General features: G+C 33.2%; 1 protein-coding gene across 6 annotated transcripts in view; it reads right to left on the reverse strand.

Moving 5' to 3' along the window:
- Positions 1–3,557: 3,557 nt before the first annotated feature.
- LOC131956792 (uncharacterized) overlaps positions 3,558–18,123 on the reverse strand; it is a 58,869-nt gene continuing 44,303 nt past the window's right edge. For 3 of the 6 annotated variants that reach the window (XM_059321388.1, XM_059321386.1, XM_059321392.1), the window contains 23 exons: positions 17,436–17,871; positions 16,982–17,222; positions 14,126–14,199; positions 13,752–13,844; positions 13,164–13,288; positions 12,578–12,674; positions 12,342–12,443; positions 11,958–12,092; positions 11,720–11,800; positions 11,456–11,605; positions 11,150–11,257; positions 10,803–10,959; positions 10,184–10,311; positions 9,687–9,750; positions 8,828–8,938; positions 8,474–8,508; positions 7,791–8,346; positions 7,067–7,299; positions 6,413–6,436; positions 5,343–5,423; positions 4,916–5,049; positions 4,041–4,192; positions 3,558–3,670 (listed from right to left, as the gene is read on the reverse strand). In XM_059321388.1, the coding sequence (XP_059177371.1) occupies positions 3,591–3,670; positions 4,041–4,192; positions 4,916–5,049; positions 5,343–5,423; positions 6,413–6,436; positions 7,067–7,299; positions 7,791–8,346; positions 8,474–8,508; positions 8,828–8,938; positions 9,687–9,750; positions 10,184–10,311; positions 10,803–10,959; positions 11,150–11,257; positions 11,456–11,605; positions 11,720–11,800; positions 11,958–12,092; positions 12,342–12,443; positions 12,578–12,674; positions 13,164–13,288; positions 13,752–13,844; positions 14,126–14,199; positions 16,982–17,222; positions 17,436–17,871 (3,397 nt within the window). In that variant the 3' untranslated portion in view covers positions 3,558–3,590. The remainder of the gene's footprint in view (positions 3,671–4,040; positions 4,193–4,915; positions 5,050–5,342; positions 5,424–6,412; positions 6,437–7,066; positions 7,300–7,790; positions 8,347–8,473; positions 8,509–8,827; positions 8,939–9,686; positions 9,751–10,183; positions 10,312–10,802; positions 10,960–11,149; positions 11,258–11,455; positions 11,606–11,719; positions 11,801–11,957; positions 12,093–12,341; positions 12,444–12,577; positions 12,675–13,163; positions 13,289–13,751; positions 13,845–14,125; positions 14,200–16,981; positions 17,223–17,435; positions 17,872–18,123) is intronic. The other 3 variants (XM_059321387.1, XM_059321390.1, XM_059321391.1) reach the window with 3 other exon arrangements.

Below are 18,123 nucleotides of genomic sequence, written 5' to 3' on the forward strand. Positions count from 1 at the left end.
TTCTCTTTAAAGTTATTATTTTCTTAATACAAAAATGGACAAAGTATCCAAAAGTGCAAGAAACCCATCATGACGAAAAACAAGGAATTTTGTGATTTTATGTCGCACATATCCCCTTAAGAGGAAGCTTTAAAAAATATCTGATAAAGTACATTTCAACATGGTGCTATTGTATGAAGTTGATCCCCTTTGTATATAATCTATCCCAATTTTCAGCAGGTATGTTGCTGTTTTAGTCTAGTTTTATAGTGCTGTTTACCAAACTTGGCTTATGTAAAAAAAAAATTGCTTTACATAGTGTGTCCTAAGTTTAAATTAATTCAGTTAATTTATTTAATGTAATCTACTAGCTGTTACTTGTAGGTTAACCTTATTTATACAGCAAGTTTAAGACAAACTTACATTATTTTTTAAATAACCTTTTTCTGTTATGAATACATATCTTTTAACAGATGTCTAAAAATATTGGCACTGTTATTTACTTTTTAACTAATCATTTAAATGGTTTCATTCTTGCGTGTTTGAAAGCGGTTACATTTTTTGGTTAACCTTTTATGACTTACTTTCGTACTAGCTAGATGTGTTCCTTAATTTCAGTGCAATATTAAATTACTTGCATTTAATAGCTGAAATGTTTTTTATTTTTGAGAAAAATGGGGTGCATTTTTATTTTATCCACTGTGTTCTAAGTTCCAAAAATTGAAAAAATAAATTATCTGTTTACACAATCAAACTGACCACTGGGATGTTCTGTTGTTCTTGTAAATAATTTTATCCTGTAACAAATGGACTGGAATTTATGTATCTTTGTATAAAGAAAATAGCTGAGTGATCATGCAGTCATACTTGTTACACGAGCTTCAAGAAAAAAGCAGAATCACATGCAGTATGAAAATAATTTGATTTTAATTAATCCAAATTAGCATAATTTTGTAAAAAAAAATGTAATAAAAAATGATTCAAGCAATGTTTTGTTTGATATGTTGCTATGGATACCTCTTGTTTTTACTACTTGTAACAGTCAAAAAAAAACTACCAGGATACAGATAGCTTTTTTAGTACCACACCATCCAAATAGAAAAAAATGGCAATGCTATATATAAATTAACCAGTCTGGGATAACTTTAATGTACGTAGGCGAGCACTGGGATATGTTAAGTGTGAACTTCTGAAACTAGAAGTAAATAGTTCCGTAGGTTTGTATTTTATTTGGATTAATCAAAGATATGTAACCAGCTCACATCTTGTGTAAAAAAAACTACCTATGTACATTTCTAATTTCATAATTTAAGATAATAAGTTATAAGCTGCAAAGGCTACTTCCTTTACATCTTAACAACACCCTGGGAAATAAGAAAATTGATGTAACAAGTTACAGATAAAAGAACTTAAAATATTTTGTTCAATGACCCGACAAGTGAACAGCTATGTCTGTAATGAAGTATAAAAACACATTTCAAAGTAATTTACTAAAGCATTGTTATATAATGCCTTATGTATATTATTAGCTGAAAGAACAGAAAGGTTTTGTCGTAAAAATACCTTGTACTATATTATGCAGTCTAATATAAAAAAATATGATGGATAAGTACATGACATTTTATATCACAAAGTAGAGCTTGAACAGCTAAGTTCTACTTCATTGTAACAACATACACATTCAAAGATGACTCCTACGGTACCAGCATTCTGGGCTTAGAGGAAGGGAACTTTTTTATACATACATAAATACATGCATACTTCGAATATTTGTGAAAAATTGTTTAGATTATTAATTATATACTGCTAAAAAAAATTATTTTAAAAATTTGAATGGTTGGAACACTGAATGTGGGGAAAGAGATTTGATAGTTTTGTGGTTATTCATTAAAAATGGAATGAATAATTTCTTATCATGGTCATTTAGTTCAATAGATTAAAAGAATGTTTCACAGCTCTTTACAGGAATGTTCAGCAGTAACTCACAACTTTACCTCCCTTATTTTGTTTCAATTAAAATTGCTATAAATTGGAATAAAACAAAATCATCGTAACATCATTATATGTACACAATTTCAACGCTTTGATTTTGTACATGAATTTTAAAATAATCCAAGCTAAAAAAATGTCATACCAAATATATAGGAAGACTTGGAACAACAATATAAAAGGTATATAAAATGGAATACAAAGTTTGTTTTAAATAAATGGAAGATATGTATATATCAATATGAAACAACATTTCTATTTGATCATAATGAGAATTAACAGCAGTATTTTTATACAAATATACTAGAGCATTGTTTTCACAGCAGTGTTCAGTAAGTTTAACAGATAACTAAGGTACCAGAATTTTTACTAGTGGAAAAATCCTTTTCTTTTATAACTTGATAATTTTTAAGAAATACATATTTAAAAATAAAATTTACATCAACAATTTAGAATTTGCATAAAAAATTCATGAATGAGTGATATTTGCATGAGCAGCAGTTTTAGTTTCATTGAGCAATAAAACCACAGGAAAGGTAGATAAACACAGTCCAGCTTAAAAAAATGTTCCATCTCTTTTGATTTCTATCGTCTCATTGAGAATCTCAATGTTCATTCATCTTCATTCATATACTGTTTCAGTGTTTACACATGTTCATTCACATACTGTTTATATCCTCAATGGTTATACATGTTCCCCACCTCATACTGTTTTTATCCTCATTGGTTAAGCATGTTCCATTGTTCCCCTCCTATCCTCATTAAGCATGTTCCCCTCCTATCCTCATTAAGCATGTTCCCCTATCCTCATTTAACATGTTCCCCTCCTATCCTTATTGGTTAAGCATGTTCCCCTCCTATCCTTATTGGTTAAGCATGTTCCCCTGCTATCCTCATTAAGCATGTTCCCCTCCTATCCTCATTAAGCATGTTCCCCTATCCTCATTTAACATGTTCCCCTCCTATCCTTATTGGTTAAGCATGTTCCCCTCCTATCCTTATTGGTTAAGCATGTTCCCCTGCTATCCTCATTAAGCATGTTCCCCTATCCTCATTTAGCATGTTCCCCTATCCTCATTTAACATGTTCCCCTCCTATCTTTATTGGTTAAGCATGTTCCCCTCCTATCCTTATTGGTTAAGCATGTTCCCCTGCTATCCTCATTAAGCATGTTCCCCTATCCTCATTTAGCATGTTCCCCTATCCTCATTTAACATGTTCCCCTCCTATCTTTATTGGTTAAGCATGTTCCCCTCCTATCTTTATTGGTTAAGCATGTTCCCCTCCTATCCTCACTGGTTGACCATGTTCCCCTATCCTCACTGGTTGACCATGTTCCCCTATCCTCACTGGTTGACCATGTTCCCCTATCCTCACTGGTTGACCATGTTCCCCTATCCTCACTGGTTGACCATGTTCCCCTCCTATCCTCACTGGTTGACCATGTTCCCCTATCCTCACTGGTTGACCATGTTCCCCTATCCTCACTAGTTGACCATGTTCCCCTATCCTCACTGGTTGACCATGTTCCCCTATCCTCACTGGTTGACCATGTTCCCCTATCCTCACTAGTTGACCATGTTCCCCTATCCTCACTGGTTGACCATGTTCCCCTATCCTCACTAGTTGACCATGTTCCCCTCCTCATACTGTTTCCTTATCTCCTGAAATTGTGCACCTGACCAGGTCTTTCTCCTCTCAGCTAAAAAAAAATTTCAAACAAAATGTTAAATTAAATCATTGACTTACACAAATCAAATTTACCTAATATAATATCTTTATATTTCACTATTGATAACACTAAATTAATTAACCACCCCTAAGTATCTTCTTTGCCTAATTGTTGCCTAACAATTAACTTAATCTGTCCATGGCAACAGATAATGTTGTATTTGTCAGCAGCAGTGCTGTTTGTTAGTTTTAGTTGGTTGTTTTTAAAAAAATGTGTTACCAAAAATACACTATAACTATAACAAAAGAATTAAAATATCAAAAAGACAAGTGACATTATTAAAATAAAGATCTTTAGAGAATAGCTCTATAAAAAACTTGAGGTTATCTCCCCCACCAACCTGCTTGTTTTTTAGTTTTTTGAGTGACTTGACGCGCCAGTTCCTGGTTCATGGTCAGGATTTGTGCCCGTTCATGTTTGACCTGCTCAGCTCTTTTGTGGATATCATACTGTGGCAGCTTGTGGAGGTCTTGTTGGGACAGGGATAAAACACTGAAACATGGAACATTTGTGTTGATAAAACACTGAAATGTGGAACATTGGTGTTGATAAAACACTGAAACATGGAACATTTGTGTTGATAAAACACTGAAACATGGAACATTTGTGTTGATAAAACACTGAAACATGGAACATTTGTGTTGATAAAACACTGAAACATAGAACATTTGTGTTGATAAAACACTGAAACATGGAACAGAACATGGAACATTTGTGTTAAAAAAACACTGGACCATGGAACATTTGTCAAGGTAAATCCTCTAAAATGTATATGTTTGTTGATAAAAAAACATATCTTTGATGCCGACATTCTTACAATGAGAACCACATACCTCTGTGACGCCAACATTCTTACAATGAGAACCACATACCTCTGTGATACCAACATTCTTACAATGAGAACCACATACCTCTGTGATGCCAACATTCTTACAATGAGAACCACATACCTCTGTGATGCCAACATTCTTACAATGAGAACCACATACCTCTGTGATGCCAACATTCTTACAATGAGAACCACATACCTCTGTGATGCCAACATTCATACAATGAGAACCACATACCTCTGTGATGCCAACATTCTTACAATGAGAACCACATACATCTGTGATGCCAACATTCTTACAATGAGAACCACATACCTCTGTGATGCCAACAATGAGAACCACATACATCTGAGATGCCAACATTCTTACAATGAGAACCACATACCTCTGTGATGCCAACATTCTTTTGATTCTCTCAGCTTTCTCCTGGCGTATGATTTTGTCTTCTTCAGTCAGGTGCTCAGCATCGGCATCCGCATCATAACGCTCTGGTATTAACACTTTCTCTGGGATGTACAGCTACAAGAAAACAGAGTTGCTGCCCTTTACCAAACTATATTTAGTTACAGTTTCAGTGATCATTTAAAAAAAACAACAAGATATATAATTTTAAAAATATTTTTATATAAAAATTTAACTACAGCAAAGACCCTAATATAGTTAACTTTAAAACCTAAAAATATTGTCTCATTAAAAAATTCTCAGCTTAGCAAATTACTATAATATGGTTATAGTGTTGTGTGATTTGTTTAATGAAATGAAATGATCCAGTTCTGTAGTGTTGGATCGGCTGTGCTCCAGTCTATACTTACAACCTCTCTGTCTATAATATCAGCGTCAATCTGGTCCATTTTTGTTTGTGAGCTTTTCACAATATCAGGGACATCGTCAATCTGTGGGGGTGCCATGCAAAAAAGGGAAGGTACATAAGGATGGGGCAGGGTGGTAGGTGAATTGTTACCATGCTAAGTACTTGCAGTTGTTAGAGAAACAAAATATTATCAAAAGAGGTTAACTTTACTTTTAACAAACTTATCTGCAAGATAATTTTTTAAAATATATAAGTTAAACCAAAATATACTATCACAGCTTTGCTCCAAAAAATGTAATAAGTTGTTTTTGAATAATTAGATAGTCTGCAAGCAATATTGCCTAGCTATCAAAAACTTGAATTAAAAAGCTAATGAACAATAAGAAAGATTTCTTTAAACTTTTCCAATTAAGAGTTACAACAATCATTTGATCATGTATCACCAGAATTCAGCACTTATTCAGCAATCGCTGTATAAAATGAAGCCAATTTTCTGGTCAACTATTAGTTTCTTACATGCAGCAATACAAGATTAGAAAGCAATAACTTGTAGGCCTTTAGCTATAACTGTAGTCAGAGTTATTTCTCCATGCAGAAGATAACAGATAACAGTTTTAAGCTCATTCACCATACACCTCAAGACCCAAGTAACGTGTATCTAACAATAATTACTTTTACTAATGTTCAGGCTTATTGTTTTTATTTTATAAAATGTATTGTTTCTAGTAGATTATTTTTTTATAATACTACATTTTCAACAGTTAAGGAGATAAAAGTGATTTTCTGATTGAAAACTGAGCTTTTTTTCCCACTGGATAATAGCATATGGAACAATTCATTGATGAGCATAGGGGTTAAAAACCTAATATTGATAAATCAAACTTAAACTTTACTGATATATTATACAAGTACCTCATATATATTTATATATATATATATGTACACACATAAATTATACATTTCTTTCACCATTGCCACATAGTTTGAATAATTACATTCTAGTAAATATACTTCAATATTGATTTTCAATTATTTTAATCATTATAACTGAGCATGCTCTGATGATCTTACCCTTATTAGATGGTACAAATATACCTTTAGATAATTGGTAAACAATTTTAATCAATATTGAGTTCAGTGATGCAAATATACCTTTAGATAATTGATAAACAATTTTAATCAATACTGTGTTCAGCTATACAAATATACCTTTAAATAATTGATAAACAATTTTAATCAATACTACGTTCAATGGTATAAATACACCTTTAATTAGTAAGTATTTTTAATCAATTCCAAACATTTATATTTTTTATGTAATAGCTATGTAAAATTATTTTCAATGAACATAAAACATAATTCTTTATCTGCAGCATAGATCATAATTTAAAACCCCCAATTAATGTTACTAGATAAGTATTAAGGAATTATTTAAATTATGTATACAAGTACTAATATTTACTATATACCTCTAATAAAATGTTGAAATAAATATAAGACTACCATAAATTGAGAAAACACCTTAAATAAGAACAATTAAAACTAAAGTGTGGGATATAAATATAAATATTTATTATTCAATAATTAAGATCAAGCATTTCAACTGTTTTAATAAATGTCAAAATACTGTTTAACACAACTCTTACAAACAATCTAAGTAAGGAAAAAGAGAATTACGTTACTGCTTTGAACAACATACAACTGAGAAATGAAGAATGGACTTACCGTTTTATTCATGATCAAATCTCCAGCTGAGTTGTGCAGGGTTGGGTTCATCTCCAGCCTGAGGGGTTCACTGCTAGATATTGTCAGGTGTCTGCCTCTCAGGTTCTTCTTGAACAGGCTGTTGTCCCAGTCCACCCCAGACTTGGTCCATGGTCGCGCTGTGTAGGCCAGCGATGTTTGATTGGCCGAGAAGTTGACAGGCCGGATTATGTGAGCAGCTGAGGCAGGGGGATCTGTTTCAGAACAAATGTCCAGGCTTTAGTTGAAAGAACAATTAGGGGGAGATTTGTGCCAGAACAAATGTCCAGGCTTTAGTTGAAAGAACAGTTCAAGGGATATTTGTCCCAGAACAAATGTCCAGCCTTTAGTTTTAAGAACAATTCAAGGGAAATTTGTGACAGAACAAATGTCCAGGCTTTAGTTTTAAGAACAATTCAAGGGGAATTTGAAACGAGGTAGTTATCAACTTTGACCAAAATCCAGTAGCAGAAATATTAGTTTTATTTTTTCTCCTTTTAAAATCAATTCTTTGTAATATGGAGTAAATAAAAATCCAAGATAATAAAAGCACAGGTGCTGTAAAACTGTTTCATCATCTGGTCTTAAAAAGCAATTAAAAAATTAAAAAACCTATGTCATTCACAAGACCTAGAGACCATGATAAAATTGTAAGTCTATATATCTTATCAGACAACCAAGTCCAGTGTATAGACAGACATCTCACCTTGTTCATGAACATTATCAGTCCCTGTCTGTCTGTTGGTGTCTGTATGACTTGATGCTGCTGTAAGTGTTGTCTGTGAGTTGTAAGGCACCGCATGAAACTGGCCATTAGTTCTAGAATAATCATTTCTAGACAGGTTAGTAGGTCCGTTATTGTTTCTATCTATAGAAGAGTCCACATCCACTTTTACTTTGTTTGTGCTCCTTGAATCCAGCTGACTCAGCATTTCAACACTGTGGTAGGGTCTATCCACGTCTGACGCTGGGACACTTTGTTGGTTGTTTGTTGAGCTGGTGTTGGCTGAGAAGAGTGGATCACCTGCGGAGTTTAGAGCCAGCTCACTGCGGAATGGCCGCGTGGACTTGTCCTGGTAGGGGGTGAATGGCTTGGGCGCCAGGAGAATGAGGGATGACCTCCGTGAGCCTGGGGCGGAGTGACTCTCAGGTACGTTGGAGGCCACTGGAGCGTAGCGAGGAAGGTTCTCATACAAGGGGTGACCATTCTCCCAATGTCCTGATGCTTCTGAAGGTATGCGAGCATGAATAATTGAGCTGCTCTGAAATGAGAAAAGTTTTTAAAAGTAAAACTACACCAAAATAAAATGAAAGCAAATATTTTGATTTAAGTTAACTACTATGTTTATCAAACGTAAAGAAGTAGAATTGAAACAAAAGATTTTTTACCTCATTATCTACATTACTGACTCGAAGTTTGATTTCTGTAAATTTGAAAAAAAAAACAAGTAATACGTTTAAACTTTTTAAAAAAAATTGTATACTTATGTTATCAAATAAAAAAGGAAAACTGTTAAAATAAACTTTATTTAAGAGATGCATAAAATCACCACAAAGTAGTGAGTTAGACAGTGTTATTTAACACAATAAACACTGAGCTCATAACAAAACTAGCATAAAATCTACTACATCAAGTATTCTACACGGAATTTTCTCTAAAACCTTAACAACCCATTAATATGAAAAAATAGTTCACTCTTATTACTAACATTGAACACAACAAATAAAAAATAAATGACTGACCCTCTCCATCATCCTCCTTCTTCTGTTGCCTCTCTTTCTCTTTCCTCTGCTCTGCTTGTCTCTTGACATCTCTCACAGTCAAAGCTTTTGGTTTTTCTCTTGGTATAAGACCTAACAGAGAAATTTATTCAATGTTGCCAAAATTAAAGAAAAATATATTTCTTGGTCCTTTCATAACTAAGAAAAAATAAAAGTTGAAATAATCAAATGATTATTTCCAATGTTGCCTAAATTAAAGAAATATATATAATTTGGTTCTTTCATAAGTAAAAATAAATGTTGAAATAATCAAGTGATTAAAACAGTGATCGAAACAACACCAGTTACAAGATGTAGGAATTCTATTAGTATTTTTGTTAATAAAAGACTTTCAAAATATATAATTAAATAAAGAAGGTGTATAATAAAAATAGTAGTTAGTACTAAGGAATGGAAATTAAGTTGAATTTCATGAAGATTATTAAGTAGAAAAATTAAAGATTATAGAATTTTTGGAAATTCTAAATAACAGTCAAAGACATAATAATGACAACAAATTCTAAAAAATAAAGTATTAACAGTATATATATAGTTTAACTGAAAATACAGTCACGAAAATAAACTATTAACTGACAAAGCAGTCCAGAAAATAGTTTTAACTGGTATTACTGGTAGGAACATGTAGTATAAACAAGCAATAAAAGAAAAAGTACAGAGAGATGGAATTAGCTCAGTGACTCCAAGCAGCCTCTATTTGATTTCAATGCCAACAGGAAGACCTGTTAAGAATCAGTTTTCTCTAGTATATTACTTGACCACACTAATTTCACTACTAGGCTACTGCCTACAGAAAACAAAAACAATCTAGACCAAAACCAACCAAAAAATCTTTTAGTATTTTCATCAGCACCTTCCATGTCCCAATCATCTTGTGTGTTGGCATTCTGGGGGAAAAAACATTAGCAGGGATAGGGCATGGTCAAAACAAAAAGGAAATTAAAAATTATAACCACAGAAAAGAAATGGAAAAATCTAATGGGATAAACAGCTATGAGAAAAAGTACACAAGTGAAAAATTGATAAAACACAGAAGTGAGCACATTAATGAAATATAATTTTGTAATGAAACTAATTAATTACTTGCTTTTTATTTCCAATTTAATTCAGTAATTAGAAATCTTTTTTTTTCTTAAAAAAATAATTCCATTAATTTTTTTCAAATTAATTTTTATAAAAAGACAAAGCAATATAGCATTGTTTTGAAGTTCTTTTGGGTACTTTATTTTAATATTTAAAAAAAAAATTAAGTATCTAAAAGCCCAGACATGTGAAAAGCAACACTAAAAAATATAATTTTTTTTCTCTTAATATTCTTACCTGGCGCTGATGATTGATTGGAGGCCTGGAGTTGTAGGAGGGTGTAGTTGCTAGATCCACCTGTTCACCGGTGTCAAGGTCAGTTTGTAAGTAGGTCGTGTTGCTTTTCTTCTTTGCCTCGTCTTTATCTGCGAATAAAACAAATTACGGAAATGTGTTATACTATAGGAACAGCAACAATAAAATAATCCAAAACAGATTTATTTTAAAGTGAATCAATATTTAAGATTTAAATAGATAAAAATTTGTGGAGCTTCTGGAAATACTTTTTTTTTAAAATATAAAAGGAATTCATATTCTACATTTTAAAATGTTATACTTTCTAACCTATAAGTATAAAGCTGAGACCATCTAAAAACTGGACAAACACTATTTGATTTTACTCCTGACTTCTGGGTAAAGATACCTAATGGTTAAAGTTAGCCAGACAAACCTAAGGCTGAGGCTAGTTGAGAACTGGAGGATGAGCGTCTGATTGTACTCATGACTTCTGGGTAAAGATACCTAATGGTTAAAGTTAGCCAGACAAACCTAAGGCTGAGAACTGGAGGATGAGCGTCTGATTGTGCTCATGACTTCTGGGTAAAGATACCTAATGGTTAAAGTTAGCCAGACAAACCTAAGGCTGAGGCCAGTTGAGAACTGGAGGATGAGCGTCTGATTGTGCTCATAGCTTGTGACAACCTCTCCCCTTCTTTGCTCAGCCCTTGCATGATGCCCTCCACTTTTGCCAGCTCTTGTTCCATCATTTCCTTAGTGCGGCCGTTTTCTGTGGCCTTAAAACAGAGTAATTGACACAGTAAGTGGAGCAAAGACCATGCAGTATTATAAAACGTGGTAAAATAACACAGATTCTATAAAATAAAACAATTTTATTTTCATTATGGTAATTTTTATTTTTCAAATAAAGTAACTGATTTTCTCTTTTTTCCTTAAATGAAACATATCAAGAAATGGTGGAGTTACCAGTGATGGAGCGCTTTTACTGCGGTTTAGTTCTCCATTAACTTTGGTGCGTAGTAAAGCAATCTCATGCTCCAACTTATTGTTTTCAGCCGATGTTTCTTCAAGCTCCTACAAAACAATTTTTCAAAATCCTTACGACTACTTTTAAAATATCTATGAAAAAGTTATTATTATTTTACTTAATTTAAAAATATTCTAATAATGTATTTCAACAACTGACATCTAATTTCTTTTAACTTGAGCAATAAAAAATGTGATCATATACATCATTACGAATAGTTTTTTGTCATAAAAATCTGGACAAACCTTTGAAGCCAAAGCCAGTTGCTGCGTCACCCTAGAGATCTCTCTCTCCAATGTCCTTTGTTGCTGGCTCAGTCGTCGCATCTCTCTGGGGTCATTACTGTACTGGTCCTGTTGTTTTAGGACCCCACTCAAAGCTTTTTCCATTATTTCCTGATAATAAATACAGAGTTAATAAGCCTTCAAGATAGAAAAGATTACCTTCTGATACAGTTAGTGCTGTAAAGGACCCAAGATATTTGAAACAAAAATTTTATAAATATTTACCTTATCCTCCCTGTAGCTTGAGACCTTAAAACTCTGCTCCTGTAGTAGCCGGTCTAGTTCATTCAGGCGATCTATTTTTTCCTAATTATTTTTTTAAATAATGATTCAAATTAATTTGATACAAAAAAAATTTTAAAATCATCTCAAACAATATGTTTTTTTTTTACTAGATGTTAGCTACATTTAATACATTTTTTAGAAAGGAAACACTTGACTGTATTTGTGATAAATAGCAAACCTCTAGGTCGACTTCATCAGAAGACAACTTTTTAATTTCTGATTCTGTCTCCTGTTTTAACCTCTCCTCTTGTAACTTGCGAGAAAATTCCAGCATCTTTTTAGGTGGTTGGTACTGGTCAGGTCTTAACAGGTGCTGTGTGATAGAGGAGTGAAACACATCTTTATTTTATACTGCCAGTTACTGCTTTACATACTTATTGGAAATATTAGATATATATTTATTAATTTTAATACTGATTAATTTAATAGGTACTGATTATTAATCAAATAAATATTGGTTATATTTTTTAACTTAATATACTAAGTTCATTTTATTAAGTTAATAAATCAGACAAAGGATTTTGAAGTATTTATTTAAAAGAGCCAAGAATAATTAGCTTACTTTTCTGTACTGTGTGGCTAGCATGAGGTTATCTCCCCCATATAAACTTCCCATAGTAACCATGTTGTCCAGGAGGTTTATTATTGGTTTGTAAACTTCCAGCTAGAAAAGGTAATAAAATAGAAAAACAAAATTAAACAGATGAATTCAAATTTGGGATCTATTTTAAAATAAGATAATAAAATTTATCTATTATATTTTTAAAAATTATAACAAACAGTTAAATAAAAGCATGCCTTGTTGTCAATTTCCTCCATTTGACTTTTGGCTTCTAAATAACTTTGATGGTTATCAAATAATCTTCTGTCCTGGACACCACCATACTGCTGCATTCTAAAAATTTAAAAAATTTAAACATTTAAAGTAAATTAAAAGAACTTCTTTGCAATCAATCAATACAAGAAGTACAATATGTAGACCTATGTATTGTAAGTAACGAGGACGCAGTGGCCTAGCGGTAGAGAGCTGGACTGCTAACCCATAAGTCTGAAGTTCGAATCCGGGTTCAATACAGTAGACCGTCTCTGAGTACACCCAACTCTGATGGGTACCTAACTCACGTTAGGGAAAGTAAAGGCAGCTGGGCACAATGCTGACCACACTATCTCTTCATATGCCGAGGTCAGAGAAACAAGTGAACTCTACTTCACTTGCCCTATCAGGTTTGAAAAGGGAACCTTACTACTTACTTATGATTGTAACAAGTAGATAGAAAAAAATCTCAGATTACTTGTTTATAACTAGCTATGTTGAATCACTAACAGTTAAATAAAACAAGATGTAGAATTTCCCTATTAAAATGCTAAATCTGGCCACACTTACTGTTTCCTGTATTCCATCTCTCCAGGTCTCCTCTGCTCTAGCTGGCCATGGTACATTTCCTTTGTATTCTCCAGTGCTGCCTGATTTCTTCTCAGTTGAATAAGGAACAACACCAGTTCATCATGCTGTCAAGTAGGAAAACTGGATTAGGTCATTTACTGGAATACTTTTTAAATCACTCACTAACAAATTCACTTTAGAATTCAGCATTTAATAGCAACTTATGTATAAAGAGAAAATTACTGACAATTAATTTTCTTCATTCTTAAACAAGTGCTAAAATAGATAGGAACCAATCCTTCAAGGTAAAAGCGTGTGATGCAGATGGTTCCACTGGTAGAACACTTGATTACTAACCCAAAAGTCTTAAGTTGGGATCCTTAGTTTGAGGAATGTCCCTGAGTCCCACCAGCTCTGATGGGTATTTAACTGAGGTCAGGAATTGTAAAGTCAACTGGGTGCAGAGCTGACAACACTACCTCTTAATATGCAGAGGTCAATCAAACAGATAAACTCTACTTCATCTGCCCCAGTGACTGTCTAAAAGATGACTTTTTTAAAAAAATCTACTCTAAATATTGAACTCACAGTTTTGCCAATCAAGTCACCAGCAGATATGCTCATCCTCACACGGGGGCCATTGAGTGGATTTTTTTTGTTCAGTTTCTGAAGATTTGTTTCCTGAAAATAAAACAAATCCATGTTTTAACAATCTAATCCTTTCTTTTTTGTGTAGTCCAATTGTAGTCAGAATTCATTTTAAAATATATGCAGAATGATGTAATGTAAAAAGAAAACATCTCATCAGAATAGTTAGCTTGGTCTTGACTAGTTACAATCTCCAAGTTCAGTTGCTCCACTGGCTCCAGAACGAAAGGAAAAGCTTTAGTCTAATGTTTGGACAACTAGTTTCAAGTAAAAATGAGGATTATTTAAAACAAGGAAACAAAAGATTGACCTACCAGAATATCTCTGTCCGACATGTTTGGATCTTCTTTCACTGTTTGAATTGGAGGTGCCTGTCTTCTTGGTGGAGCTGCCAAAAGTAAAATTAGATGATTAAATAGGAAGGTTCACACTATCACATTAAATACCAAAACCTATCATATTTTAAACTAACTGATAGTACATCATGAGAGACCAAGGAAGCGAAATAAATTGTTACAAATTCAATCAACAGAAGCAAATTATTTTCATACATGTGGCAAAAATTCAACTTATTTAGTTACAAAAACAAATCTAAAAATGTGTAGCTTCTATGTAAATGCTTGCATAGTTAATCCATTATTTTTAAATTTATTTTTTAAACTGTAAAACATTTTAAATATAACAACTAATAAAATATATTTGTGTTGAATTTCTCACTTTTTTACAATTGAACTATAACTTGATGGATATAGAGAAAATCAAAACTTTTGAATAATTTATTTGCTGCAAAAAATGCTAGAAAGCAGTCATTTAAGCAAGAGAATATATTTATTCATATATTATTTATGTATTTATTCATTTTAAAAAGTTGGAGAAAAATACAATAATTTATAAATTTTAAAAGGAAATTGGGGCATGCATGAATTGTGAAATAAAAATTTTCATCTTAAAACAACTTTAAAAAATCAAATAGCATGCAAAAAAATGCAAAATAATTGTTTAACTAAGCTACTCCTTTACACTCTATATGAATAAAGTACACAGGCTGATTTTTCCTTTGGGGAAGTCTAAACAGTACACTTGCACTTTGAGATTAGTAATAACACTGTTACTGAGGTTAGTAATTTTGAATTGTTAAAAGGAAACACTATGTTTAAAATCAACTTCCTGTAATAAATCCACCACAAATTATATGTTTTTGGCACATTTAAAAAAAAAAGCCTTATACATTTAAGTTTATATCTTCTTATCCCTAATAGGAAATGGCTAAAGAGTGCTAATGGCTATACATGGTCCACTAGTTTCCTAAAGAATAAGATACTTGCTGTGTTGATATTATAGCAATCTGTATCATTTTTTTCATGCACTGGGCTAGGGTAGTTTGCGAATTACTATGTTTGTTTTTAATTTAATGTCATTTTGATATTGAGACCAATCTATATAATCAATCAGAGTTTAGTCCCTTATTTGGAAAAAGATTTTAATGTTTGTAAATGTACAGTTTTGTTAGAAAAAAAAAACAAGAAAATTATATTGTTTAATGTGTTGTAATCCAAAATAAATATTAACAATTAAGAAAAAAAAACAACTAATAGCTGATTAGGATTAACCAACATCTGCTTCAAGATTAGTATGCTCCAGCTATTACTACTTGTGCAGAAGGTTATTTAAATCAAACAGTATTGTTAAAATGAATGTGTAAATAGATGTTTGTGTTTTTTTGACACAAGTTGATTAAAAATGAGGATTAAAGCAAACAAATCAATACTAATACAGGTAAGTGAACATCCAATCAAACAAGTGGTGAAGTTTTGGTTAACACAACAACTGTGTACCTGACAGCAACAGACACTGATGGGCCCTTTTACTTTCTACATCCCATCTAGGCACACACGGTTCCCCAGCTGGTTCAAACTGGTTGCGTTCAGAAACATATGGCTGCATGTAATGTTTATTGTAACCATTATCTCTCCCTTTGTATTTCTCCACCATCTCATTTATATGGTTATATTTTCCATATTCAACTTCACTCCTGCTGTAGTGATTTCCAAATTCTGTGTTAGTATAATAAGGATAAGCTTTATAAGCTGAGGTAGATTGTTTATGGTTGCTCCAGGAGCTTTGGCCAGATTTTTTAGTTTTGTAGACCAAATCAGTTTTTGGTGGTCTAAAAGCGGAGCCTCGAGAAAACAAGTCTTCTGGTGTGTCTGGGATTCTGCTGTAAGAGCCCATGGGCGGCGAGATTTTCCCCACTTGGTCTAGCTCCTCCTGGGATTTGTAGGATTTAAATGGGAGGGGACTGTTGTGTGATTCAGGCAAGGAACTCTTGTTTGATTCGGGTTGGTAATTGTTGTATGATTCAGGTTGGTAATTGTTGTATGATTTAGGCTGGTAATTTTTGTATGACTCAGTCTGGTAACTGTTGTTTGATTCAGGCTGGTAATTGTTGTATGATTCGGGCAGGTAACTCTTGTAAGATTCAAGCTCCACAAAAGCCTGGCCTTGGTTGTTGGATGTGTTCAAATGTTCTTGGACATCTCCTCCTAAATAGTTGTACAGAGAGCATGCACAGCTTGATTACGCAAACAGAGAAACATGTACCGAAATATCCCAGATTTTTCCCTGAAATTTCTTATGTTTGGTGTCAAAATGTTAAAGAAAAGCAAGAGTCGGTGAGTCTAATGCTAGCTCTAGTTTTAAGTGAAGCCCTGAGTAAACCTAGAGACAAAACTACTTCCAAAATGTAAAAAGAAGATGAAAGAAAAAGCAGCTGTTGACAAATTTTTTAAAGTTAAATATATGTTGAGTCAGTATTCTTAAACTAAAATGCTAACAGAAAAAGAAAATGGGGATTAGAAGATAAATAATAGAAGATGTAACAGCAGGTTTATTGTAAATAAAGGTATATAGTTGGTAATACAACAGATAGGCATGAGAGAGAAAATAGAAAATAGATATACCAAAAGAATAGTATTGGTTAATACCTTTTAGAATCTATCAATTAATGTTGACAAAGAAGGTGAACAAAAAACGTAAAAAAAGGTGAGATAAAATGGAGTCAAATGTGTAGCAGAGACTAGGGTTAAAGCATGATTAGCTGAAATTTAATTGGCTGAAATGTGATGAACTGGAATATGATTGTATGAACTAAAATCTGTAAGTTGTCTAACCTTTGTCTGGAGCCATTCTCAAACTGTTGACCCTTCCATAAGCCATCCTCAACTTCTGAGCTTCAGGGTCCATCATGGAGTCTGGAGGTGAATGAGGGCTGTGTTTCTGATTGGTCTGTGAGGACAGACTGGCCTGGCTGGAGTTGGACAAGCGAGAATTCGGTTCGTTCCTGACCATCTGATTGGACTGCATTGTGGGTGGGTTGTTCTGGAGTGACCGGTTGTAGGAAGGGGGCTGATCCTGAACACATTAAGACATTATATTTTTTGATGATATAATAGTTGCAAATAAAGTTTTTAAAATTAAATAGGATAAAAACCGGTGATATTAAAATGTTCATTAAATAGTGATTAAATACATTTAAATTTTTTAAAATCAGTTAGAAATAACTGATGTTGGTTTTACAGTTATTGAAAATTGTATGAAAACATCAATTTAAAAAGAGAAACTTACTCTTGGGGAAGGATATTGAAAGTATGAGGGCTGTTGCATTCGCTGCATGCTCAAATTTGAGGCTGTCAGGAAATCCTTCTGTGTGACCGGAGTTTTGGTCTGCGCTATTTCCTCCACAATCTGCTGCCTCATGGAGGAGGGGTAGGGCGGTCGGTCGGGTGGGAAGTACGAGTCTGGGCTGCTTTGGTTGTTGTATGTATGTGGGTTATACGGCTGCTTGAGGTTAAGGTGAAGGTCAGAGTGCTGCTGACCAGGGTGGGGTAGAGACGCCTGCTGCTGGTGGGGGTCAAACTGCCGGGGGTTCCCAGAGTTCCTAGCTGCTGGGTTAGAGGGAGCTGCATGGCTGGAGGAGGTGGATGAGTAGGATCTTCTGTCTTGTTGAGGAGCTCCTGGGGGATGCTGCATGTGTCTGGGGTCAGCCTGACCTCTGGCATCTCTGGGTGAATCAAAACAATAACCATGACAATGGAAGAAATCAATATTATTATGACATGCAGAAAAACACTTTATACAGTAGATTATATATTTATAAATATATATAAATATTAATAATTTAAAGTTATGTTTAATTATGTCAATCATTTGGGTGATATATTTTTTTTAAATTGCTAAGTAAGTACTTAACTTCTACAACTATATGATGCTACTTTTATTAAATTAATTAAATATGAACAAAAGAAACTGCAGT

The sequence above is a fragment of the Physella acuta genome, unplaced genomic scaffold (genome assembly GCF_028476545.2).
Source record: "Physella acuta isolate Inbredline_101_S28 unplaced genomic scaffold, ASM2847654v3 ptg001176l, whole genome shotgun sequence".
NCBI lineage: Eukaryota > Metazoa > Mollusca > Gastropoda > Physidae > Physella > Physella acuta.